Source organism: Myotis yumanensis, unplaced genomic scaffold (genome assembly GCF_028538775.1).
Source record: "Myotis yumanensis isolate MYYU_CA2020_CCGP unplaced genomic scaffold, mMyoYum1.0.hap1 SCAF_13, whole genome shotgun sequence".
In the NCBI taxonomy this organism is placed as follows: Eukaryota; Metazoa; Chordata; class Mammalia; order Chiroptera; family Vespertilionidae; genus Myotis; species Myotis yumanensis.
This window is the reverse complement of record NW_027223764.1, coordinates 23292719-23316504: the sequence shown is the minus strand read 5'-3', so window position 1 is coordinate 23316504 and position 23786 is coordinate 23292719. Positions and strand designations below refer to the sequence as shown.

General features: G+C 39.6%; 1 protein-coding gene across 3 annotated transcripts in view; it reads left to right on the top strand.

Moving 5' to 3' along the window:
- LGI1 (leucine rich glioma inactivated 1) overlaps positions 1–23786 on the top strand; it is a 40448-nt gene that overhangs the window by 10420 nt on the left and 6242 nt on the right. Inside the window, exons 3-7 of one of the 3 annotated variants that reach the window (XM_070432680.1) lie at positions 7572–7643; positions 7744–7815; positions 18431–18502; positions 21004–21185; positions 21463–21627. In XM_070432680.1, coding sequence (XP_070288781.1) covers positions 7572–7643; positions 7744–7815; positions 18431–18502; positions 21004–21185; positions 21463–21627 — 563 coding nt within the window. The remainder of the gene's footprint in view (positions 1–7571; positions 7644–7743; positions 7816–18430; positions 18503–21003; positions 21186–21462; positions 21628–23786) is intronic. The other 2 variants (XM_070432681.1, XM_070432683.1) reach the window with 2 other exon arrangements.

The following is a 23786-nucleotide window of genomic DNA, read 5'->3' as shown; positions in this document are numbered from 1 at the left end:
CAGACAGTTACTGAAAAGGAGTTTCAAAAGCCCTTTCAAAGAGTTGGAGCATTGCTGGCAAGAACATGTGGTTTCCCTAGGACTCAACTCTCATTTGTATGTGTAAGCTATGGTCCCAGGGGCGGGGGGTGGGAGGAAAGAGAGGTAGGGAGGGAGGGGGAATAGACAGAGAGAGGGGAAGAGAGCAAAAGAAAAAGGACTCATTTACTTTAAAGTTACACCTTAGGCCAATGTTTTCTAACCTTGTGTCCCATCAAATAGTTGTCTTGAGAGAAAAGGGTTTTATGCTCACATAAATTTGGAAAACTGCACATTCGCTCTCTGTTTGGCTATGAACCTTGGCATGGAAAAGGATCTGGACTTATTTTATGTTGTTTCGCTTTTCTTAAAATCCCATAATATAGGTTCTGTGGCCTACACTTAGGGAATCTATGCCTTTGGTAGTCATTTTATTTATTGGCTTAATGATTTATACTTCACCTGTTCTAGAAAGTCTTGCTAGCAGAGCTTAAGGCAGGTAGAAAGGAACCCATCCTAAAAGCTACCTTAAGCCATCTATCTCCACACAAGGAGTACCTGGCACTTCGGTTAGTGCAGGTTCGTTAAGTGTGGTATCGGGAGCTCAGGCCTCACCACCAGGCTGTCCACCTGGTTAAGCAGCTCGGCACACACCAATTCTTTGGGGACCTCCCAGTGGATGCTCCATCTTTAGATGGACGTAGACTCTCACTGGCAGCCCATTCATTAGGAAAAAGACCCCTGAGCTTAAATAGACAATCTCACTGTTTTTGTATGGGGTGGGTTCCATCACAGCTATTTCCCAGACAGCTAAACCAGCATTTCCCTGGATGCATTCCATGGAATATTCGTTTTCTGTAAAGCTCAAAGCTAAAAGGGTCCCATTTTCCATAAGACTGGGAAACTGCATATTTAGTTTCCTTCTGAAGAGTCTCGTTTTACTTAAGGATAGAAAGATGCAAGTAAGTAAGAACCTCAATTAACTTCACTTTTCCCAAATTAATTAATTATTTCATGTAAAACCTTTCTACCCCAAAAGATCTTGCATTCCAGGGCATACACTCTGGGACTACTGGGCAAGGCTCTTCTAGATTTGCAGCAGATGCGGGGCCGATCTGATGGGACTAAAAAAAGGAAGCACAGACTTGCCTAGGACTGTTCCAGCCACCCTGGGAAGAGCAGGCCTGAGAATAGAGTCCCAGCTCTGCAGTTACAAGCTTCATACTACCTTACCTCTCTCACCTCAGTGGAGAATATAAAACCTACAGTATAGTGTTCATTTGAGGCTTTGAATGAGAACTCAGATCCTCAGAGGTGGTAAGCTGCTAAGGATGAGGCATAGTACAGAACAGGTTCTAGATAAAATTGAAGTCCCTTCTTGGTGTTTCAGGACCAGGGCGATGCAGATTGAATTTTTACAACACGGGAGACGGGCTGTTTACTAGGAGTTATGCCAACTTCTAGAAAGGAAAAGTTTGACTGCCCTGGGATGAGAGGTAATAACTAAAAGCAAAGAGGTAGGGCCATACTCAGATCTTTGCTGGTGGACATGCCAAGAATAGTTGTAAGGGAATCTTTGCAAATCTAACACCTACATTCTCATCCTGGCCCTGCTGCTGACATGGGTTAAGTCATTTAACTTCTGCAGGCCTCACTTTCCTCACCTAAAAAAAGAGGAAATGAACTATATATCTCTCTGGGGTGCCCCCACCTCAGATTTATGTGGAGCTAAAAGTAAGATTATTTATTCCCCATCAACCCAGGTTGAAGAGGTGGTAGTAGACTTAAAGATCAGCTGAATTACACTGAAAATGTTTTTCAAGGATCAGAGTCAAAAAGAACTGTGAAGCAATGTGCTGCTGTGTGATGCTTTCCATTTTAATGCTTTCCTATCTTGAGAGCATATCTTTAAATATTCAAATGTAAATTATTCAAGTTATTCCACAGCACCTGAACTTACTGTGCACATTTAACTAAAGTCATCAGCCTATTATTAATTATCATTCAACCATCCCTATTCTTTTGGAAAAAGGAGGATATTAGTAACAACCAAAGTGAATCATTCAGGCAGAGGCAACTCAACAAGTTGGCAAGCCCTCTAGCTGTGCCCACAAATATTCCAAAAGCTTTAACCTGTGCATCTTGCTCTTATGTACATATAAATGCACATATAAACATACAGACACACATCTGTACCTGGAAGTGTGCACACTCACGTTTATTCACACTGCCCGTGGTCGCCAATTCCATGGTGGTGCCTATCACAGTCCCCTTGGGCAGGTGACAGTCTTACTGAACCATTTCCCTAGCAGTAAAACTAAAGTCCTTCACTGTATCTAGAGTTCATCCAGCCCTGACATTTCATGCCAATTTGCTTAGATATTCTTCGGCAGAAGCACTGGAGACAGGCTCATATACATCATCTCACGCGAGTCTTAAAAATCTTCCAGGAAGTCTTTTTGTTATTATAATACTTATTTTAACAGGTGATGAAATATATTCACCTACTTAATACATCATGTGCATAATAAGTGGCAGCTACAAGCTTAGAAACTAGATTCTTTATTCTCTATCTAATCAATGCAGTCTTCAGTGACAGCCTGGTGCTCACTCTTCTCTTCTTCATCCAGAATGGTCCTCACTGAGGTGGGAGGGGAGAGGATATTGTATGGGACAGCCCCCTAAATTATCTCCCCTTCTTAGACAGGAGAATCTGCTTTGGGTTGGGAGACAGGATACAGCCCACCCATGGGCCAATGACAATTCTGATGGTAATCAAGATGTCACAGATGACTAGACAGAATTTAAAGAAGTGGGTGTCGGTAGAGCCATGGGACCCTGGCGTGACCATTTGAGCAGTCTGATTTGAGACAAAGAGAAATTTTATCAGCAGGGTTACCATTCTCATGCAGCCATCTATAGACTTAACACTCCCCATGCAAAGCCCATAGCTACTATTCCAGGAATGAAGCCCACAACGCTGCAAGTAAAGAATCATGCATCTCTCAAGTTAGAAGTGACCTAAAAAGTTATCTAGTCTAGACCTTTGATTTGACGATATAGAGAGGAGGAGTGATGCTCAAGGCCACTCAGAGGATTCATGGCCATGTGGGAATTATAACCAAGGCTACCTGGTTCCCTCTTCAGAGTGTTCCTTCCTAGTTCCTAGAAGAGGTGAGAAGCAGGGTAGGAAAGTGATTCAGTGACCAATCAGGACACGCATGTGCTTGTCCAGTACTTTCACTTCTGTGGACCCCCATCTCTGGCCTCTCAGCTGGATGATGGGCAGCTTTAGCTTTGACCTCCTTCTGATGTAGCTGGATCCTCATTCTCTGTCCTCTGCTCCCCAGGCATAGAATATAACCAGAATCCCTAAGGTTGAGAACAAGTACTAGTATTTTTAAAGCTCACCAGGTCATTCCAAGTGTGACCAAGATTGAGAAGTACTAGAACACAGATCTAGAGGGCTCCCTGCTCCAGCCTTCACACACACTTCCCTTTTGCACACACATCTCCTCCACATTGTGCTCTCTCCTAAGTGTGTCTTGTACACACTTCTGCCTGACATGGATTTAACTCAACCCAACAGCATCCTTTCTATTCAGCCCTTCTGCCAGCTGGCTCTATCTCTGCTGATTCCTAAACCCCATGAAGGGACTCATCTTTAGTCCAACTCATCTTTTTGACCCAGGCTACTTGGGCTATGCCATGCTGACCAACCTCAGAATTAGCTACTCTGGGTAAGAAACTGAGTCCTTTTTGCCCTAATAATCTGAGGAGAGAGACAGAGGTTGTATGGTATAAAACACAGCTACCTGGGCTGCCCCAAGTCTATTGTTTGTGCAGATGGGATGGAGTGGGCACAGTTTTTCTTAATAGGGACTGTGGGATTCTTTAACATATCTGATACAAAAACAAGTCATAATATTGAAATCAAACATATTCAGAAGAATCCATAAAATATTAAGGGTCAGAGTTTCATCCACTTTATAGGACATGCGCTTGTAGAGTCTTTTTAGCTTTACAGAAGATAATTAAATGGATAGCCCACTAAACTGATTTAGAATGCATGTATAATTTTACACATCCTTATCCATGGAATCCTTGTCCACAGAAAACCACAACTGAATTTAGAATTGAAGGACTGATATTCATTATTATCTCAGACAAAGGGAAAATTTTTCACTTTTATAAGAAAACTTTTTATCGAAATATCATATACATAAAAGTGCAGACCTGGTCTGTGTGGCTCAGTGGTTGAGTGTCAACCTAAGAGCCAGGAGGTCATGGTTCGATTCCCAGTCAGGCTAGATGCCAGGGTTACCGACTCGATCCCCAGTGTGGGGTGTGCAGAAGGCAGCCAATCAATGATTCTCTCTCATCATTAATGTTTCTATCTCTCTCTCCCTCTCCCTTCCTCTCTGAAATCAATTAAAAATATTAAAAATAAAGAAAAGTGCATATACCCTAAGTATACATCTCAACTTTAAAAAATTAAAACTTCATATTTTTAGAGCAGTGCTAGGTTCACAGAAAAATTGAGAAGGCTTAGAAATTTCCTATATACCCCCTACCCTGACCCATGCATAGCCTCATCCATTACCAACTTCCCCCAGCAGAGTGATAGACTTGTTACAATTGGTGGACCTACATTATCGCCCAGAGTCCATAGTCTATATTGTGGTTCACTCTTGGTGTTGTACATTCTATGGGTTTGGACAAATGTATAATGACATGTATCCATCATTATGGTGTCATACAGAGTATTTTTACTGCCCTAAAGTCCTCTGTGCTCTGCCTATTTAACTTATCCCCTGCCATGATTTTTCAATAAAGTGAACATTCTTATAACCAGCACCCAGAAACCAAACATTACAACTATTGCCAAAGACTCCCTTTGTGTCTCCTTCTAGTTACTACTTGCCTCCTAGGGTAACCACTATCCTAACTTCTGCCAGCATAAATCAGTTTTGCTGGGTTTTGTTGCTTATATAAATACTATCTTATAGGTCCTATATTATTGGAGATACTTTATTGTGCTGTGTTTTCTTTTCCTGGACTTAAATTTGTGGAAGTCATCCATATTTTTACATGTAGTTTAAGTTTTAACCAGAGGTTTAATCCTTGAAATCTAGTTCAGCGAACATTATTCATCCAGAAACTGTGCTCAGGGCTGGGGACACAAAAGCAAATAAGGATAAGTCCTTGCTCTAAGGAACATTCAACCTAGTAATGTGGTAATGCCCAGAATTTAATGTAGAGTGAATTCCTCTTTGTTTAACAAATATTTATTCAGTGTCCATTATGGCACATGTAGTATTATAGATGCCAGGGATAAGCAATGAACAAACAGATAAAAATTCTAGTGGAAATACCTATGTTTTATTTCCCTGACATGCGTGGGCAGGTTCTGCCCACTAATATACATTTCCCACTCTGTTTTACATCTGATTCAACATAAGGAGAACTAGTGAGAGAAGCTATTTCTTCTGGTGACTTGAAGTGCATGATTATGAAGTTGCTGGTCCACCCACGGGACAGTTGGCAAACCAGTGAGCATGGGGAGTATTTCTCTGTATCTATTTCTGCCTTATTCCATTCTCTCCATCCCTGATGCTGTCTGTACAGAATGAAATGAAAATCTGGAGCCTCAGGAAGTCTTTGGATGTTAGCTTATCTTGGAGTAAGGGCACGTAATCTTCTTGTTTTACAGAACCATGAAGTAAGAGGAGGCAATTGCCAAAGTTGTGACTAAAATCATATACACTTGAATTTGTTTTAATAACTAAGGGCATCTAAAATGTATGACTATTCATCAGTGTTGACTTTTCAGTGGTGAATTACTTGAGTATAAAGCTATGACACCGGAGGGAGGAAGGTAAAAGAGAATACATCATCACTCCAGGATTGATAATTTAGGAAGAAGTGCAAGAGATCATCTAGTTTCATTTGCTTGGTTCATGTTTCCCCCCATTTTTATGAAAAATTTCAAGCATATAAGCATATAAAAAGTAGAGACAGCAAAGTTCACTTCTGTGTACCCATTTTTCAGCTTCAAAAATTATCACCTCATGCTCAATTCACCTCTAAGCCATTGCTGTCTCCTCCCCTGATTATTTTGAAGCAATTCCAGATATCAAATAAGTTATTCATAAATGTTCAGAAAGTGAGGTCTCCTCCTTTTAATCTCATTAGTTAACAGGCTCAGAGAGATGAAGTCACTAAACTAGTTAGTGTGTGTTATTTTTAATCGCTAGACTACAAAAGTAAAGGTCAAAAGTATAATAACAGAGAATATTGAACTTTTAATAGTACAATTAAACAGTATATATGAGATGTGAATTGTCAAATCATGTCTAACATCTGGTCTGTTCCATGATCATGGTCACATTTTGGACAATAATTACAGGTGGAATATGAGATTCCCCTGCACAAGAAACTTAACATGTAGACCGAATGTCATTTGAACCCATTATAAATTTGTCATCAGTACATTTAAAACCTTATTGTTCATTTGTATCAATACTTTATCTAATGATTTCCAGAAATTAATGCTCACTCTAAAAATAAAAAACCTGCTTCGTGTTGTTTAGCCTATGATCACCTCTTTTAAGCCTCCCATTCAGAAAATTGGCAAGTTTTCCAAAGAGTTCGACAGGGTGTGAGGACTGCTGGTTCATGTTCCCTTTCATTGGTAATTTTGAAACCAAATCCCTGTGGATTTTGAAATTGTAAATAAATTTGTTCAAGTTAGTGTTCTTTTCAACTATTTAGTAATAAACTGGATCTAAGACTCTTCCTACACCTCATTATTTCACACCTTCAGCCTGTTCTGTTTTTTAAGTTTATTTATTAATTTTTTAAATTTATCTTTATTGTTGAAAGTATTGCAGATGTCCCCTTTGGGGTTTTTTTGTTTCTTTTTCCCCATTAACCCCCTCTCCCCTGCATCCACTTTTCCCAAGTCTTCACCATACTATTGTCTGTGTCCATGGGCTATGCATATATGCATATACATTCCCCAGTTAATCTCCCACCCCCACCCCCACCTTCCCTCTGAAATTCCTGTTCTATTTTCATAGAAGGAGGTTAGTTGATGTTCATTGAGCCAGTGTCAATGGCTCATCTAAGAGATATCATAGCGGCTTAAAACCCAGAAGCACCATTGTTTGGGCTGGTCAGAATGTTCCAGAAGTTTTTAGGGCAAAGGAAAAATTCCTAGTGTTTTTTTTTTTTTTAATGAAAATGCATAAAATGTTGATTTGGCTGTCATAGTGCCCAAATTGTATCTCAAAAAGTTACCGAGTGCATGTGACATCCATCACTGTGAGGAATGGGCCACAAAGCCCGCCTTCCTGGATGAGCATTTGGTGAGGAGATAATTGGGGATTTTTTAAAAAGCTACAAAAAATACCTAAATAAATAACACTTTAGAAGGCAGACATAAGACATTTTTCTGTACACAACTCCCACTCGTTTCTTTGAGAGATAAAGCAGCATAAATTGACAATCTGTCAGTTTAACCATTTTCATTGTGTACTTTTTCTGGGCAGGTTATTCACATCGAACTCCTTTGATGTGATCAGTGATGATGCTTTTATTGGTCTTCCACATTTAGAGTATTTGTAAGTAAAAACAACAACAACATTTTTTAACATAATGATTCAGGACAAGTGCTCTCAGATTTTTACAGCTGTCTGACAAAAATGTTATAACCTATTGCAGATTCATAGAAAACAACAACATCAAGTCCATTTCAAGACATACTTTCCGGGGACTAAAGTCATTAATTCACCTGTAAGTATGAAAGTTGCTATTACTTCTTAAGTTTGCTAATAACCTGTGGTTAAAGTGAGCACTTTGTGGGTATCCACGAACATTTAAAAAACCCAAACAATTTCTCTCCATGCACATTTGTATCTCTTCATGCACACTTGTATTAGCCAGTGTGTGTCCAGGAAATTGACTGCTATTAATATGATGAGTCTAAACCAACCGTATTTAGGAAAACAATCTAATGCAGGGCAATTGTGTGACTAAAATAACTTTCTTATTATCTAAATCATTATTCACTTCATGGATAATTATGGGTTGATTGTATAGCTTAATTTGATATTTTGCTGATTTCTTTTTCTGTATATGCCCTGACTTTATATATATTTAAACATATATTATAACCACAGGCAAAGTGTACACAGTACCTGACAACATGTTTATAAATTGAAATATTTAATTATTCAATGGGTGATTAGAGGCTGTTGTTCTTAACAGGAGGCAATTTTGCTTCCTAGGGAACATTCAGCAATATCTAGAGACATGTTTGGACATGTTTGGTTGTCAAGCCTGGAGGGTGTAACTGCATCTAGTAGATGGAGGCGGCGATACTTCTAAATATCCTACAGTGCACAGAACAGCCCCCACAACAAAAGATTCTACAGCCTAAAATGGCATTGTGCTGAGCTGAGGTGGAGAAATCCTGACCAACATGAACCAAATAACTTGTTTCTCCTGGCCTCCCTGCCCCCTTACACACACACACACACACACACACACACTCACACTCACATACACACAGATGTAATCTTCAGAAAACTAGAAGGTCATGGGAAGAAAAGACATTAACATTTATAAGTGACTACTATTATATTGGCCATTATGCTTTACTTCCTAGTGGACACACTAGGATGTAGGCTCAAAGGGCAGGCATTGTGTCTGCTTTGTTCCCTGCTGCACCTGGGCCTAGAGCAGAGCTGGGAATAAAGAAGGAAGGGAGGGAAAGGAAGAAAAAGAGGGAGAGGAAGGGAGGATAAAAAAGGGAGGGAATAAGAGGGAGGAAAGGAGGAAAGAAAAAAATCTGTACACACCATAGTGAAGAACATTTATTTGTTTGAGTAGAGCCTATTATATCTATCAACTGAAATGGAAATTTAAATTTGGCTCATAATGATGCCTCTTCTGTAGAGGTATGAAGACCATAAGAAAGGGACATTAGTACAGCATGTACTTAATATTTAGACATTGTTAAGTTCAAGAGAACACCAAAGGCAGCCTTAAGAGAGAGGTATGAATCTTAAGGGTCAAACAGACAGTGCAAGGGAAATCCCACCTCTCTGGCCAGGTCCTGGATATGGGAAAGAGGTATTTATGGGAACAGGTTAAAACTGACTGAGTGAATATAACCCTTAGATCTCTTGTATCTTTATCTAACACTGGGGGTTGACTCATATGGCATTGCCAATATTAGACTGTTTTTGTCTATAAAAATGGCAATGCCATATGATTCATCCTAAATAGTCTCTAGGATGTGCCACACAAAGATGAATAAGATCCAGTTCCAACCTGGAGGAGCTCAGTCTAACAAGAGGAATTGGACAAACAAATATGTTCTCTCTGGTGCCTTTTCCCCCGAGTTATTTATTTCTGCTCTTTTCTTATTCTCTCCTTCCTCCCCTCTCTCCTTCCTTCCTCTCTTCCTTCTTTTCTTTTCTTCCATTTTTTCCTTTCAAGGAGAGATGATGAGTAGAGAGGATTTGAAACCCAAATGTTCCCCTGACTGCTCAGTACATCAAGTTCATTTTCCATTAATTACCACTTATAAATAAATCTGACATTTGTTTGAGCCATTAACTTCCTTTTTTAAGATTTTAGGTTTCAGAGTGCACTTTTCTCCACCTCAGACTAATTCTTCCCAAAGGCAGATATTCAAGCAGTGAGGAACCATCGCCTCACCCTCTAACCTGCACATGCTGCAGGAAGAGTTTACAAAACTTTTTCATATTCTTGACCTCATATAGTTTCCTGATGGCCTTAAGAAAGAGACGGAACAGTAGCACTACCCCTGTTGACAAATAAGAGCATGGCGACACACTCTGAGTTTAAGGAGCTCCCACTTTAGTAAGCAGTAAAGCCAAAGTTTCCCAAGGTCTTCACTGAGCCACCCCGTGCCCTCTTCGCCGTCAGTTGTAGCAGGACCAGAAAGCTCTCGAGCTAGTGGGATCCTTCCATGGCACATGATTTGAGGAGCAACCATGGCTATGGAAGAAAGATAAGATCCTGAAGACAGAGGCCCTACCCTCACTCTTAATTTTCAAAAGCAAATAGTTGGGATTACACATATATTTTAGATCCAAGTAGTTCCCATTCTAGCCTAACATTAAAGCTGCTCTGAGGGACCTATCTGAGCATTTATATAAGTTCAGTTAGCTCCTAAAAAAGCAATGAACTAAAAAAAAAAAAGCAATGAACTTATCTCACCTTCTTATACATGTCTCAATAGACTTATCTTCTAAAGAGACATTTATAGACAACTTAAAAATTACTCTATGAACCCCTGCCTCCCAAGCTAGCCCTTAAAAAAGGGAGAGTTTTTTTATATTTAAGTCCTTACAAAGCAAGTCAAATCCTGGGACCCTCTCTCAATTATTTTATTTTAGATACTGTCCTAATGTTATATATGATTAACTTAAATGTTTGAGTAGTTTATATATTTCAGTAAGGTTTGAATTTTTCTGATGACTGTGTATTACTTTTGAAATCAGGAAAAAAATAATTAAAAAATAGTTGATGGCCAATGATGACAAAATATCTCAACATTAACTGGTTTCTGTATATACCCATGAGTTTTTTAGTAATGATTCCCCTGGGCATCCCATAAGTGTCACCGTGACTAAGGCTCAATGGAGGCGGGATATTTGCATGCATTTGGGAAAAACTGTCATCAATCTATACATGCTGTGAAGCACCTCCTGGTTGCTCAGCACTGTGGGAGTACAAAACCCATTAAGAGAAGCCCCCAAACTAAGGTGCCTGTGTGTTCCCAGTCAGGCAGCATGTCTTCATTTCAGTTTCACAACGACATGCATGTAGAGAGGCAGTGAGATGTCGTGGCTAAGAGGGTGATCTGCGCACCAGACTGCCTGGGTGCAAAGCCTGGTGTTACCCCTTACCAGCTGGAGGACATCAGAGGTCACTTAGCCTCATTGTGCCTCACATTTCTTATGTGTGAAATGAGGGTGATAATAATCATCTGTAAGAATGGGGGCTGGGAGAATAATGTACTTAGGAGTACCTAGATCCTACGGTTGTTATGAGAGTGAGTTAATTTTTGCAAAGTGCTTAGAGCAGAGCCTGGTATGCAGTAAACTCACTGCCTAACCTCTCTATTGGTCCTCGATCAGGATTCCAAATGCTGCAGTGTATTTATGCCCTTTAAACATTTTGTATGCAATTAAAATAGCTGCACTTTTGAAGCACCACAAATTCAGTGAGACACCAACTCAAATGGAGGATCTGCACTGCGAGGAGTCGGGGAGCACCCAGATGGCCGTGGGCGATGCTTTCTTAGCAGCAGAGCCCAGTGGAACTGAAACAAACGTGCTGTCTGAGCCAGTCTGGTCTGCTTTAGAGAGAAGACTTCCCAGTAGTTTCCATAGTCATTATCAGAGGTTTTCTCAGGTTAACCATGAAAACACCGAAGTGGAGGAATGGTCATTATCTCTGCTGGGAAGGAAAGGCTGCCGCTGAGAATGCTTGAATCTTCTCGGCTGGCTCAAAGCAACTAGATGTTCATTTGGGCAGTTTTCTGGGTGTTTTGAAGAATGTTTCTTAAGTAGGCTCTGAATCAGGACCTAGAGCAAGGTGCTTACTTGAAGACACACTTTAAAGAGCTTCCCCATTGCTTTGGAATTATTACCAGTGAGGCTGAGAGGAGGGAGGGCACTTTTGGGTCCATATGACATGAGGGTGGGTGACCATGGTAATTCACAGGGCTCTGCACTTTCTCCTTAGCTCAGTGCCTTGGTACAGGGGGCCTCTGCTCTTTTCTTTGTCTAGATTGGTGCCCTTCCTTTCCTCCTCTCCAACCTGCCCCATTCATTCATTTCAGTATCTATTGAGGGCTTACTTTGTGCCAGGCACTGGAGAGGCAATGGTGAGAGTCCTTCCAGTAACACTACATAATCATCCTTAAAAAATTAACATTGATGAAATGTTTCTCAAACTTCTCATTGCTTTATCTTCACTCCTCTCCCAATCAGTCCTACTCATCCACCTCCTTCAGATATTCCAGTGCACTCCTGCCCTCTATAAAAACCCATGGTCAGACTCTCTGACTCTTATCTATGGAGCTTAAAGTATTAACTCTCTGAGTATCATTTTATTATTATTAAAGATGAAGCCATATGCCTCCCACAGTGAAAAGTACTATAAAGATGTGATTTTAGAACTAAAAAAGAGCCTGGAGATCATTCTGACCAAGTGATCATTCCCTTTGTAGAAAGGGAAACAGCCAGAGCTCAAACCCAGATATGTGATTCCGGGCCCCATACTGTTTGCACCATACTCTGCTGCTGAGTCCAGGGAACCCTGAAGTCAGGCTGACAGGCAGTGGGTCAGCTTGGGCAGTAGCATAGTTTCCTTCCATCATACCATGTAGAAAGTCTTTTTCCCATCAACTCTAGTAGCTACCTCTATGTCCCTGCCTTTCTCTCCCTCGGTATTTTAAGTTTTCTTCCTCTTATTGCTGACAGAACTCATATTCAGTTTTAATATCCAGCACTGACGTGAACCTTGCCCAGCAAAAAGACTTGCAGAGGAAGGAGCTCTTCCACATCAATCCAGGATTCCACTAAAGGAGACAGAAGAAGATCTTAAGACTTGGGGAGTACTAGACTGGCTCTCTGGACACACTTGTTTTCCACATTAATGCCCCCATGAGATGGGCTTTGTATTAATGATTAAAACAAAATATGACAAAATCTTAACAGGGGTTGCCTCTGCCAGAATAATTATTTTTTTTCTCCTTTAAAATTTTTTTTCTTGTACTTTCCAAATTTTATTGAAGTGAAGAATAATAATAGCGATTACATGTTTGTGTTTATAGGTATGTATATATATGTGTACATGTGGTATGTTACACATAGATATAACATAGATATCAGTAAAAGATGGGACATTTAAGAATATAAGGCATAGAGTTCTTTCTACTCAAAAAAAGACAGAAAGGTGATTTCATCCTCCTGAGTTGAGCATTTAAAAGTGCTTAGATATTAAATATTACTGGTTTTGACATCAACCACAATGAAAAAGATTGATTTTGTGGTCTTGACATCTGACATAGGCATAAAAATTCAGCTGCAGACCCCTAGCCGTTTTGGCTCAGAGGATAGAGCATCAACCTGCAGATTGAAGGGTCTTGATTCTGGTCAAGGGCATGTATCTCTTTTGCAGGCTCAACAACCGGCCCCCAGTTGGGGTGCCTGTGGGACGCAAGCAATTGATGTATCTTCTCTCACATCGATGTTTCTCTCTCCCTGTCTCTCCCCCTCCCTCTACTCTCTCTAAAAATCAATAGAAGCCCTAACTGGTTTGGCTCAGTGGATAGAGCATCGGCCTGCGGACTGAAGGGTCACGGGTTCGATTCCGGTCAAGGGCATGTACCTCGGTTGTGGGCACATCCCCAGTAAGGGGTGTGCAGGAGGCAGCTGATTGAGGTTTCTCTCTCTTTGATGTTTCTAATTCTCTATCCCTCTTCCTTCCACTCTGTAAAAAAATCAATAAAATATATATTAAAAAAATAATAATAAAATAAAAAATAAAAATCAATAGAAAATTATCCTAGGAAGAGGATTAACAAAACAAAAAAAATTTACCTGCAGATACAAAATTTTCCTGGAAACCATTTCAAAGTATGTGTATAAAAATATTTGTAGCTACAGGTGTTAATTTTCACAATAAATGAAATAGGTTTTCTTTGCTCAGTTTTGCAGATGTCAAGACAGAAACCCAGAAAAGTTAAATTAAGTTGTCTAAAGACACACTCCTGAAAGTGATGAAGCTAAAATTTAATCCCTTGTCTACTTGAGACCCAACTACTACACTGCTCTAAATGATGCAAAAACAATAAAATAAAATAATAGCTACAACCAGTTTTACAAAAGATAAAGAACATATTTCAACTATAGCTTCCACTGAGGAAAAGGGAATAATAATAATATTAAATTGTTACTCTGTGAAAAAGGAGGGCAGATGAAGGGACAGAGGAAACCGAGGAAATTTAATGAATTTGATTTTCCATTTTGCTTTCCAGTGGCAAAACTCAATGTAGAGATGGGATCTGAATAATCAAATAATGCTAACATCAACCCCCAAAATAACACTATTGCTAACCCCAGAAATGCTGTCTCAATATCTCTAGTTGTTGATATAACCAAATAGGCACCAGATCTCATTCTATTCCCCGCCGCCCCCCCTCCCCCTTTTTTTTGGCATAAGTTAACATCACAGGATTTACCTCTTTTTCTTCCTGGTAGCCCTGGCCCAGAGCCCTCAGCAGCTCTCCCTGCAAAGAATCTCTCTTAACCCCCCACATGCCTTTGATGTTTTTTGGAGGCTCCAGACCCTCCTGAAGGCTGACTTTAAACTGGCACAAGGAACCCACAGGAATGGTTCCAAGCCTGGCCTGACTGTAGTCCTAAACTTCCCCAGATATGAGGGCCTTTAAGCCATGTGGGAATCATGGTAAAGAAGGCAGCTCCAATTATGATAAGCAAAATAAGCCATCAGAGAAAGATAAATATTACATGATCTCACTCATTTGTGAAATATAATGAACAACATAAACTGATGAACAAAAACAGATCCAGAGACAGAGAAGCATTGATCAGACCGTCAAACCTCAGAGGGAAGGTAGGAGAGGGTAGGGGTAAGGGGGAGAGATCAACCAAAGGACTTGTATGCATGCAAATAAGCCTAACCAATGGACACAGACACAGGGGGTGAGGGTATGAGTGGGGGGGGGTAGGGGGTAATGGGGGGATAAGGACACATATGTAATACCTTAATCAATAAAGAAAAAAGAAGAGCCCTGACCGGTTTGGCTCAGTGGACAGAGCATTGGCCTGCGGACTCAAGGGTCCCAGGTTCAATTCTGGTCAAGGGCATGTACCTTGGTTGCGGACACATACCCAGTAGGGGGTGTGCAGGAGGCAGCTGATCGATGTTTCTCTGTCATCGATGTTTCTAACTCTCTATCCCTCTCCCTTCCTCTCTGTAAAAAAATCAATAAAATATATATTTTTTTAAAAAAGAAGAAGAAGAAGAAGAAGAAGAAGAAGAAGAAGAAGAAGGAGGAGGCAGCTCCATCCTGAAGCCCATCCCATGAAAGAAGTTGCTATCTCAGGCCACCTAGGCACCCAAGTACTGACAGTGATAGTCATTCACATTCCAGCCTAGAACTCTGGGCCTTTATGAATGCAGTCAAACAATTGGTTTAGGTTGACTGAGTCCTCACTGGACGGAACCATTACATATACAGAGGGGTCCTTTTAAAAATTCAATGTTATTCTTTGTTTCTTCTGAATTTAAAATAAAAATACATGCTCGATTATTTAAAACCCTCACAATCCAGGCATCTATATCGCAAAAGTGAAAGATTCCAGCTACCCCAAGATGTAAACTCCATCAAAAGTTTTTATATCTCCTTCCAGACCTTTCTTTATGCATCTATAGACATATATCCTCCCTCCCAGGTGGGATTACAACTATTCTCCAACTCCTTTTTTTTTTCCCATTTAGGCATTGTTTCATGTCTAATCATAGAAATCTACCTCATTTTTTAAAAAAATCTCCTGCAAAATATTTCATATTAAGCATCAACTATCATTTATTTACACGGTCCCTTATTAATGGACAAGTAGGTTGTTTCTAGTTTTTGCTGCTATAGACAATGCTTGATTAAATATCTTTTCCCAATTATGCAGAAGGCCTCCAATATTTCCAATTTCTCTTTCCTTGGGAATTGGTAAAAAATCCTAACTGGCCACAGCAAATAACTGTGCAGTGGCATGATTTCATATTTCCTTTCTTAACTTTTCAGGCTCTGATGATCCCCTTCTATGTGTCCTGTGCACCCTTCACCACCTACCTATCAACCTGAGCCAGAAGGTTGCTTTATATCAGTGCCCTGTTACAGCTTTTGAAGAATAATTCCCAGGCTCTGTCAGCATTCTTTCCCTAAGATATTTTCTGCCCAAGTCCTGCTGTCTGCTTTCTTCTTTTCCAAATGTAACCCAATGTCGCTGAGGCCTCCAAGAAACACAGGGTAGTATCTAAACTCCAATTCACTGGGCATCCAGAAGTCTCCCTCTCATTTCTGAGTCTTACTTACTCTTATTTCTGCTTCTTTTGTGAGTTCAGGCAGCCTTCCCATGCGTACCCCTTACCAAACCTAGTCATGAAGCTCTATCCTATCTCCTTGAGGAGTCAGTGTTTAATTGAATTTTGGTGATGGAACAGAGGAGGGGTCTGATTGAGTGTAATAAACCCATCCACCATTCTTCCCTCTGGCACCCCTCATACTGCACTGCCTCCCTCACCCTTTGGTTCCTTTGGTGAGAGCCTCCCTATCACAAGACGTCCTCAAGAAGCATAATGCCTCATTTTACAGTCCATTAGGCCAGTTTGCCTCATCAGCCCATCTCCCAAATCTGTTGATTATAAGTCCATCTTGCAATGAAAAATTACCAACTCTCTATTCCAGAAGCCCCAGAGCTCCAAGTCTCTATCTCTGACCATCTCACCAGCTGCTTCTGCAGTTAGCATATGAGGCCTAGAGCTCTACTCCTTTGGACAGGAAGTAAAACTGCTAGATTCCTCCATTGTTTAAAAGAACCACGTTGGGCAGCAATGCAAACAAAGTGCTTCTTCCTATGCAGCCCTAGTGGCAGCAGTAATTCGGGACTTGCTGTTTCATGCCCACTGTCCCCTGACCAGCCTCCTCCAAACTCCTGCCCTGAAGCCAATGACAGTGTGCTGGTTTCTGGGGGAAGTATGTCCACTGAGAAGTTAGCATGAGAACTTAAGGCACGTGGTGCCAGAAAGTAAATTGAAACACATAACTTGGGAGTGACTCTGAACTGGTTGAAATCTCTTCATTCAACCACCAGGCAGTAAGGTGAGTTATGGAAACATTCTCTTGAATAGTCTTCTTTAGCATTTTATTATTACTATGCAGCAGTTCATTCGGATGATCAGTTTTCTCAATGCTGTGTCTTGGGCAATGGACAGGCAGAAGGCCTTTTCCTTCTTTTCCCCGCTCCCTCCTCCAAGCTGCCCTTTGAGAGTGGTCCAAGAGCCAGATACCATCCTGAGTTATCTCATTTACTACTTCTGACAATCTTATGACATGAGTATCACTCATCCACTTAAAAATGAAAAAAAAAAACTGAGTCTCAGAGAAGATGCATAACTAAAATCACACAACCAGTAACCAGTGGACCCAGAATTCAAACCAAGCTCAGAATGACTCCACATCCGTGTCCTTCTTCACAAAATAGACTGCCAATGAGGTGGGAACAATCTCAGTTCTCATTCTTAGGTGCCAAGGTTCATTGAAAAAGGTCTTCCAATCTAGTTGTAATTTCCAAAACTCAGAAAACAACATAATTAACTTAAAAATATGTTTTAAAAGTCCTGAATGTTTACACTGGAAAATCTCATATTAATTAGTTAGGAGGTAGAAGACACAGAAGACTTTTAAGAGTGTTCTAAAGGGAATTTTCATTCTCAAGGGTTTTGGAGGCTGACAGCATAGGCTTTTTTTGTTTTACTTTTTGATTTTTATTGTGAAAAAAGACCACTTCTAAGAAAAGTTTATGAAACATGAATATGTACAATGCTGGTTAAAAAATAGAAATTTACGAGTAACTAGAACCCTTCCCCATCAGACAGCATCTGCTCTTTGCTTGTTCACATTTCTGCAATATAGACACATTTCTCTTTCCTTGATGCTGTCAGAACTCTTTGACTTTGGTTAAAAATCAAAGTTGGAATCATATGTGGAAATTTAAACTATCTAGATGTGTAGTTTATTATGAACATGAACAAATAGAAGGATAAAAAGAAAGAGTCAAGTGTTTTCTCCTAAGCCTAGTATTTAAATTCAAATCAGTAAACTACTGAAAAACTTTCTTTGACTTTGATTGAAATCATTCTAGTGATTCATGAAAGAACAAATAGAAGGAGAAAAAGAAAACAATTCCTGTGGTAATAGGGCATTTGGGGATAGACCCTGTCACCCATTTAGTCATCCTTTGGGAGACATCCCTTAGACAATGAGAGTGTGAATCTCTTATCTGTTCTAAACAGAAAGATCAGTTCCCAGGCATCATTTTGTTACTGGTATTTGGGGGTGGGGAGGGCATGATAAACATGATACATGAAGTACCACTGAGTGTTGAAACAAGGAGGCAAGGACTGAAAATACAATTGCAGGAACCTGACTAGTATCTTAGCAGAAGAAGTAATTTAGTATAGCCTGGGAAGAACAAAAGGGACTCATAACAAAGCTTTATCATAAAATACATTTATTTAGTTTATGACTACAGTTTACTTCACTCTTTTTCTTTCCCCCTAGGAGCCTTGCAAACAACAATCTCCAGACGCTCCCAAAAGATATTTTCAAAGGCCTGGATTCTTTAACAAATGTGTAAGAGGACCTGATTAATTAATTAATTAATTAATTTGTAATAGTTAACAAAGAAGCCTGGTATTGATTATTAAAATTTTTAATTGGCTTTAAAATTAAATTAGAATTTTAGAATTTAAGTTGATTTGAATTTTGAATTTACTTAGACTAATGTTTTTTTCTATGATTTTTACCACTGGACATTCTGAAAATATAGTGCCCAGACGTTCCTTTGACAAAGCAAAGTGTGTGTCTGTATGGAAGGGAGTGATGATAAGGAAGTTTGAGGGAGTGAGACCAGGGGGCCCAGATAGAAATCTCAAGATGCCTTTTTTCCCATGAGGTCCAGGAAATGGTGCTACAAAGGAAAATATAAAGGAGTCTGGGAAACAGAGTAAAGATGAAAGGTTACACCCATGGGTTGGTCAGTCTACAGAGAAATGGAGCAGGAAATGGGGGAAGGGAGGAAAGTTTGACTTTTTTCTCATTAGACTGAACAACAACTCTAGGCTTAATCCCCAGGAATTTGGCTTAAGCCCCAGGAAGGGAATGAACTTAATTATTTTTGACCCCTTTTCAAACAAAAGAGCTTTCAAACTTTGACTTTTAAGCCTCAGAGTGAAAGATCTTTGTAAGGAATTTGTATATCTTGCTGTAAGCAAAGCAAGTAATATATGCCTAAAGCTCTCAAAAGCAATTTAGCTTCATTAAGTGCCTTCCAGAATATTTGAAAGTTATTTAAATTCCATAAGGTAGAATTCAGGAACAAATGAAAGGACATATGAAAACAAAAGATTTCTTACTATTCAGGTACTTTGCTATAGACTATTCAGAACAACTTTTCTCCAATAACAAAAAGTCAGAGTCAAGTGTTTTCTCCTAAGCCTAGTATTTAAGTTCAAATCAGTAAACTACTGAAATACTTTCTTTGTTCCTTGTAGTATTCCCCCAGCCCCTCCTCCATGCCTATTAGCCCAATTCCTGGTTTATTTCCAAGGGAGTGCAGGGATCAGGACATTTCCAAGAAAGTCTCTAACAGACCACAGTTATCTGCTCTGGTTAACAATAGCCCAGAAAAGTTGACACATTATTCTGGGTCAGAATATTCTTGGGAGATGAGGTCAATACTGGCAATGTCTTAGAAGTTAGATGACACCTCTGGGCTGACTTGGGGATACAGCTTATTTGGAGACCCTTTGTCTTATCCTTATGTCAGCCTGTACCTCACACTAACAAAACAAAACAAAAACAAAAAGCCATTTGAAATTGTCTCAGTCTCTCCAGGGAATCCTATAATGGGTTTGGCTCCTGGGGCCTACTTTGATATGCCCAAATCAAGAATTATCTAAGAAGTACAGGATTATGCCAACTTGACTTTTAGTGAACTTCTTGGTTTTCTTGACTACGTCTCCTGAGAAAAATTTTAAAGCTTCAACATTTAAAAAATGTTTATGTGCTGTGTGAAGAGTAGGCAACACTTACTGTACAAATTCTGTGTGATGAAGAAGGGTTTTAGGAAGGAGATGGACTTTATGAACAACAGCAGTGCAAATAAATAGAAGTTGGTAAGTTGGAATCATATGTGGAAATTTAAACTATCTAGATGTGTAGTTTATTATGAACATGAGCTATTGCATGTCTGCGTTAACTCTGCTGTGTCAAAGTCATTTCCTATTAAAATTGAATTTGTAGACCATGAAATAAGGTCAGGATTAATGATGTCTGTGAGGAAGAAGAAAAGCAAATAACTCACTCCATTTAATTAAATATGATACAATAATCACTACATACTTTCCTCTAGACCTGTGCTGTCCAGTATGGTAGCCACACATGCGGTCACTTGAAATGTGTTCCTAGTGTGATTGAGAAGCTGACTTGTAAATTTTACTTAATTTTTTTAAAATTTAAATTTAAAAATTGATTCTCAGTTCAATTATTGGAATACTTTTAAGGCTCTTTGCAACAACTTGGGCGTGTGAGTCTATTTTTTTTAACTGGAAATTTTATTAAATCTAAGGACACATCAGGTATTTCTGATGAAAATTTAGCATCCAAATTGAGATATGCTATAAAATGAGTATAAAATATACATTAGACTTCAAAGACTTAATATAAAAAAGAATGTAAAATATTTTATTAATAATTTTTATAATGACTACATATCAAAATGATAATATTTTGTATATATTGGGCTAAATAAGATATATTATTAAAATTAACTTCACCTGTCTCTTTGTACTTTTTTAATGTGCCTACAGAAAATTTTAAATTACATATGTCGTTCACATTATATTTCTATGGACAGCACAGCTCTAGATCCAGCTACCTTCGAATCCAAGAGGGAGTAAGTTAGGAGGTTCCTTTGACTGGGATGGCCTGTAATGGTACACTGTGGTAATTCTGGGCTCAGAGTGAATTAGTCAGGTTCAAGGTGGATTCTGGGGCATTCTGGCACATACTAATGGCTGAAATAGAAGTCATACTGTGAAGGTAGGACCCTCATAGAGCAAAAGCAGCTGAAGTTTGTCTTTCAGGGACCTCAGAGGGAATTCATTTAATTGTGACTGTAAACTGAAGTGGCTGGTGGAATGGCTAGGCCACACCAATGCAACTGTCGAAGACATCTACTGCGAAAGCCCTCCAGAATACAAGAAGCGCAAAATCAATAGCCTCTCCTCCAAGGATTTTGATTGTATCATTACAGGTAATGTATTCCAAGTTATTCCACCTCATGAAATTAAAAGAAGGGCTACACTTTTTTGCATGTGCAGGAACTGATATTTTTATATCTCAAAAACCAACTAAGCAATTTGATTTTTAAAATATTATGAACCATTAAAATGTCATGCATTTAAAAGCAAAGTAAAATTGTCATTTTACTACTTTTCTAAAATAAATGCATTTGTTATGGACATTTGATATCTAGCCAAGGAGCTAGACTTTAGCACACAGTTACTCATTGTCACTTCCTATTTTTGCAGAATTTGCAAAGTCTCAAGAGCTGCCTTATCAATCACTGTCCATAGACACTTTTTCTTATATGAACGATGAGTATGTAGTCATTGCTCAGCCTTTTAATGGAAAATGCATTTTCCTTGAGTGGGACCATGTAGAAAAGACCTTCCGGAATTATGACAACATTACAGGTATGAGAAGCCTAATCATATTTTGAGTGGAAAGTTAAGCTGCTTGGACCAAGGACAACAGGAAAAGATGAGCGATATTGGGAAGGCTTTGAGACATTTGAATCCCAACTCTGCCATTTACTAAGTGATCTGGAATTGTTCCCTAAACTTTAATTTTCTCACTTGTAAATCTGAAATATTTACAAGGTTATCAAAGATAATGCAAGCATATATTCAAGAAACTTACCATAGTACCTAGTCTAGCAATAAAAGGTGGATAATTTTTCCTGGAGGAGAAAGTATTGGACTAGGAATCATGAGTTCTAATCCAGGTTCTGCCACAAACTAGGGATGCTACTCACTCTCACTGGGCCCTCTTTTTCTTAACTTTAAAATAAGAAGGTTATTTTAGACCAATTAGTCTCAAACTTTGTTGCACAAACATTACTTCTGTAAAATATTAATGTATGCCTGTGGCAAAAAGGGTTTTGAGGTCAAATACATCTATGAACCATATCTCCCTCTTGGAGATTCAGAATAATACACATTAGAGGCTCTGAGAAGTCCTAACAGTGAAAAAACAAGCCTCTTTCCAGAATTTTTTGCATTTAATTTGACCATGGAAACCAATTTTTTTTTTGCCATGCAAACATTTACTCAGGTGATCTCTTAGGTTCCTTTCTCATTTCAACAACTTGAAATTTTTTAAGTCATAAATTAGAACATGGGACACTCTGTGAAATATTTACATCAGCTTTAGTTCCTAATACCTTTAAATCTACTCCTAAAAGCTCCTAGACAAAACTGAGAGGGTCATAATTAGATTTTGTTGGTGGTCCTTGGCCCATTGCCCAAAGGATCAATACAGGTCTGAGCTTGCTTGAGACAGAGGTACCCAATGAAGGAATCCCCTCCTAACTGATACCCTTCTAGAATCCTCCTTCTTTCTTAAGGAGAAAGGCTATGCTTCCCTTTCTCCCTAAACCTTCCTTGTTTTCCAGTGGATTACAGTAGGCATTTGTGTAATCTAAACCAGTTCTTTTTACCTATGTGCAGTCCATCAACAGCTTTGTTGTTGTTGTTAATCCTCACCCAAGGATATTTTTTCCATTGATTTTTAGAGATAGTGGAAGGGAAGGGGAAAGACAGAAGGAGACCAACATCGATGTGAGAGAGACACATAAATTGGTTGCCTCCCACATGTGCCCTGATGAGACCGGGGATGGAGCCTGCATTGGAGGTTCATGCCCTTGATCAGAATCTAACCCCAGACCCTTCAGTCCATGGGCCAACACTCTAACCACTGAGCGAAACTGGCTAGGGCTTGAATGAATCTTTAGATGAGCACTTGAGAGAGAAATGAATCATGTACTTGCAACTTCAGAATGCATCATCTAGTATAAAATGACAAACAGATGTCATGTATATGGTCAACATCCTGTCCCTCACCCCCAGACAGATATTGCTAATCCACTGTGGTGCTCTTTCTTGCAGAGTGCAGCAGTGGCCACAGAATCCTTCTCAACACAGTTCTCCAGGCAGTTGCTCTTATCATCATCAGTCAGTCATTATGGGTACTTAGGTAAAATCTAGTGACCAGCCCTGATCTAGTTTCAACCCTCTCTGTACAAAAGAGAAAACTAAATCCCACAGAAGTTAAGTAACTTTTCCAAGGTCACACAATCAGTTGAGTCCTGAAAAGGGTCACAAGTAGAATAATTCTGTCTCTGGATGGAGTCAATTAGTAGAAAGAGTTGATGCAGAACTTAGTGCCTCAGAGCCCCCTAGGCTGCAGACAGAAAAGACCAGGGTCCTACATTTGCCCCGCTTCTCTTTGGATTTCCTAGAATCAAGCTCCCTTGAGGAGTTCAGAGTATATTCATAAATATTAAACTCTTACCAAAAGGATACTGAACTAGGCCACTGACAGACCTCATGTTGGTCTCTAATATTTCCCAAAGTAACATTCATGAGCATCATCTATGTACTCCTCCCTCTTCCTTCTCTTCTCTCCTGCCACCAGTGACCTGAAGATGCAGAAAAATGCCAAGTGGCATCACTTTCCTTTCTCAGGGGAAAGTCAGGTTATTCAAGAAGTAGTTCGCACTTAGAAGAAACCAATTACAGACAGAGCTGTGGGCTTCCCAAACCACCATTCAAACCTCCACAGCCGTGGGCAA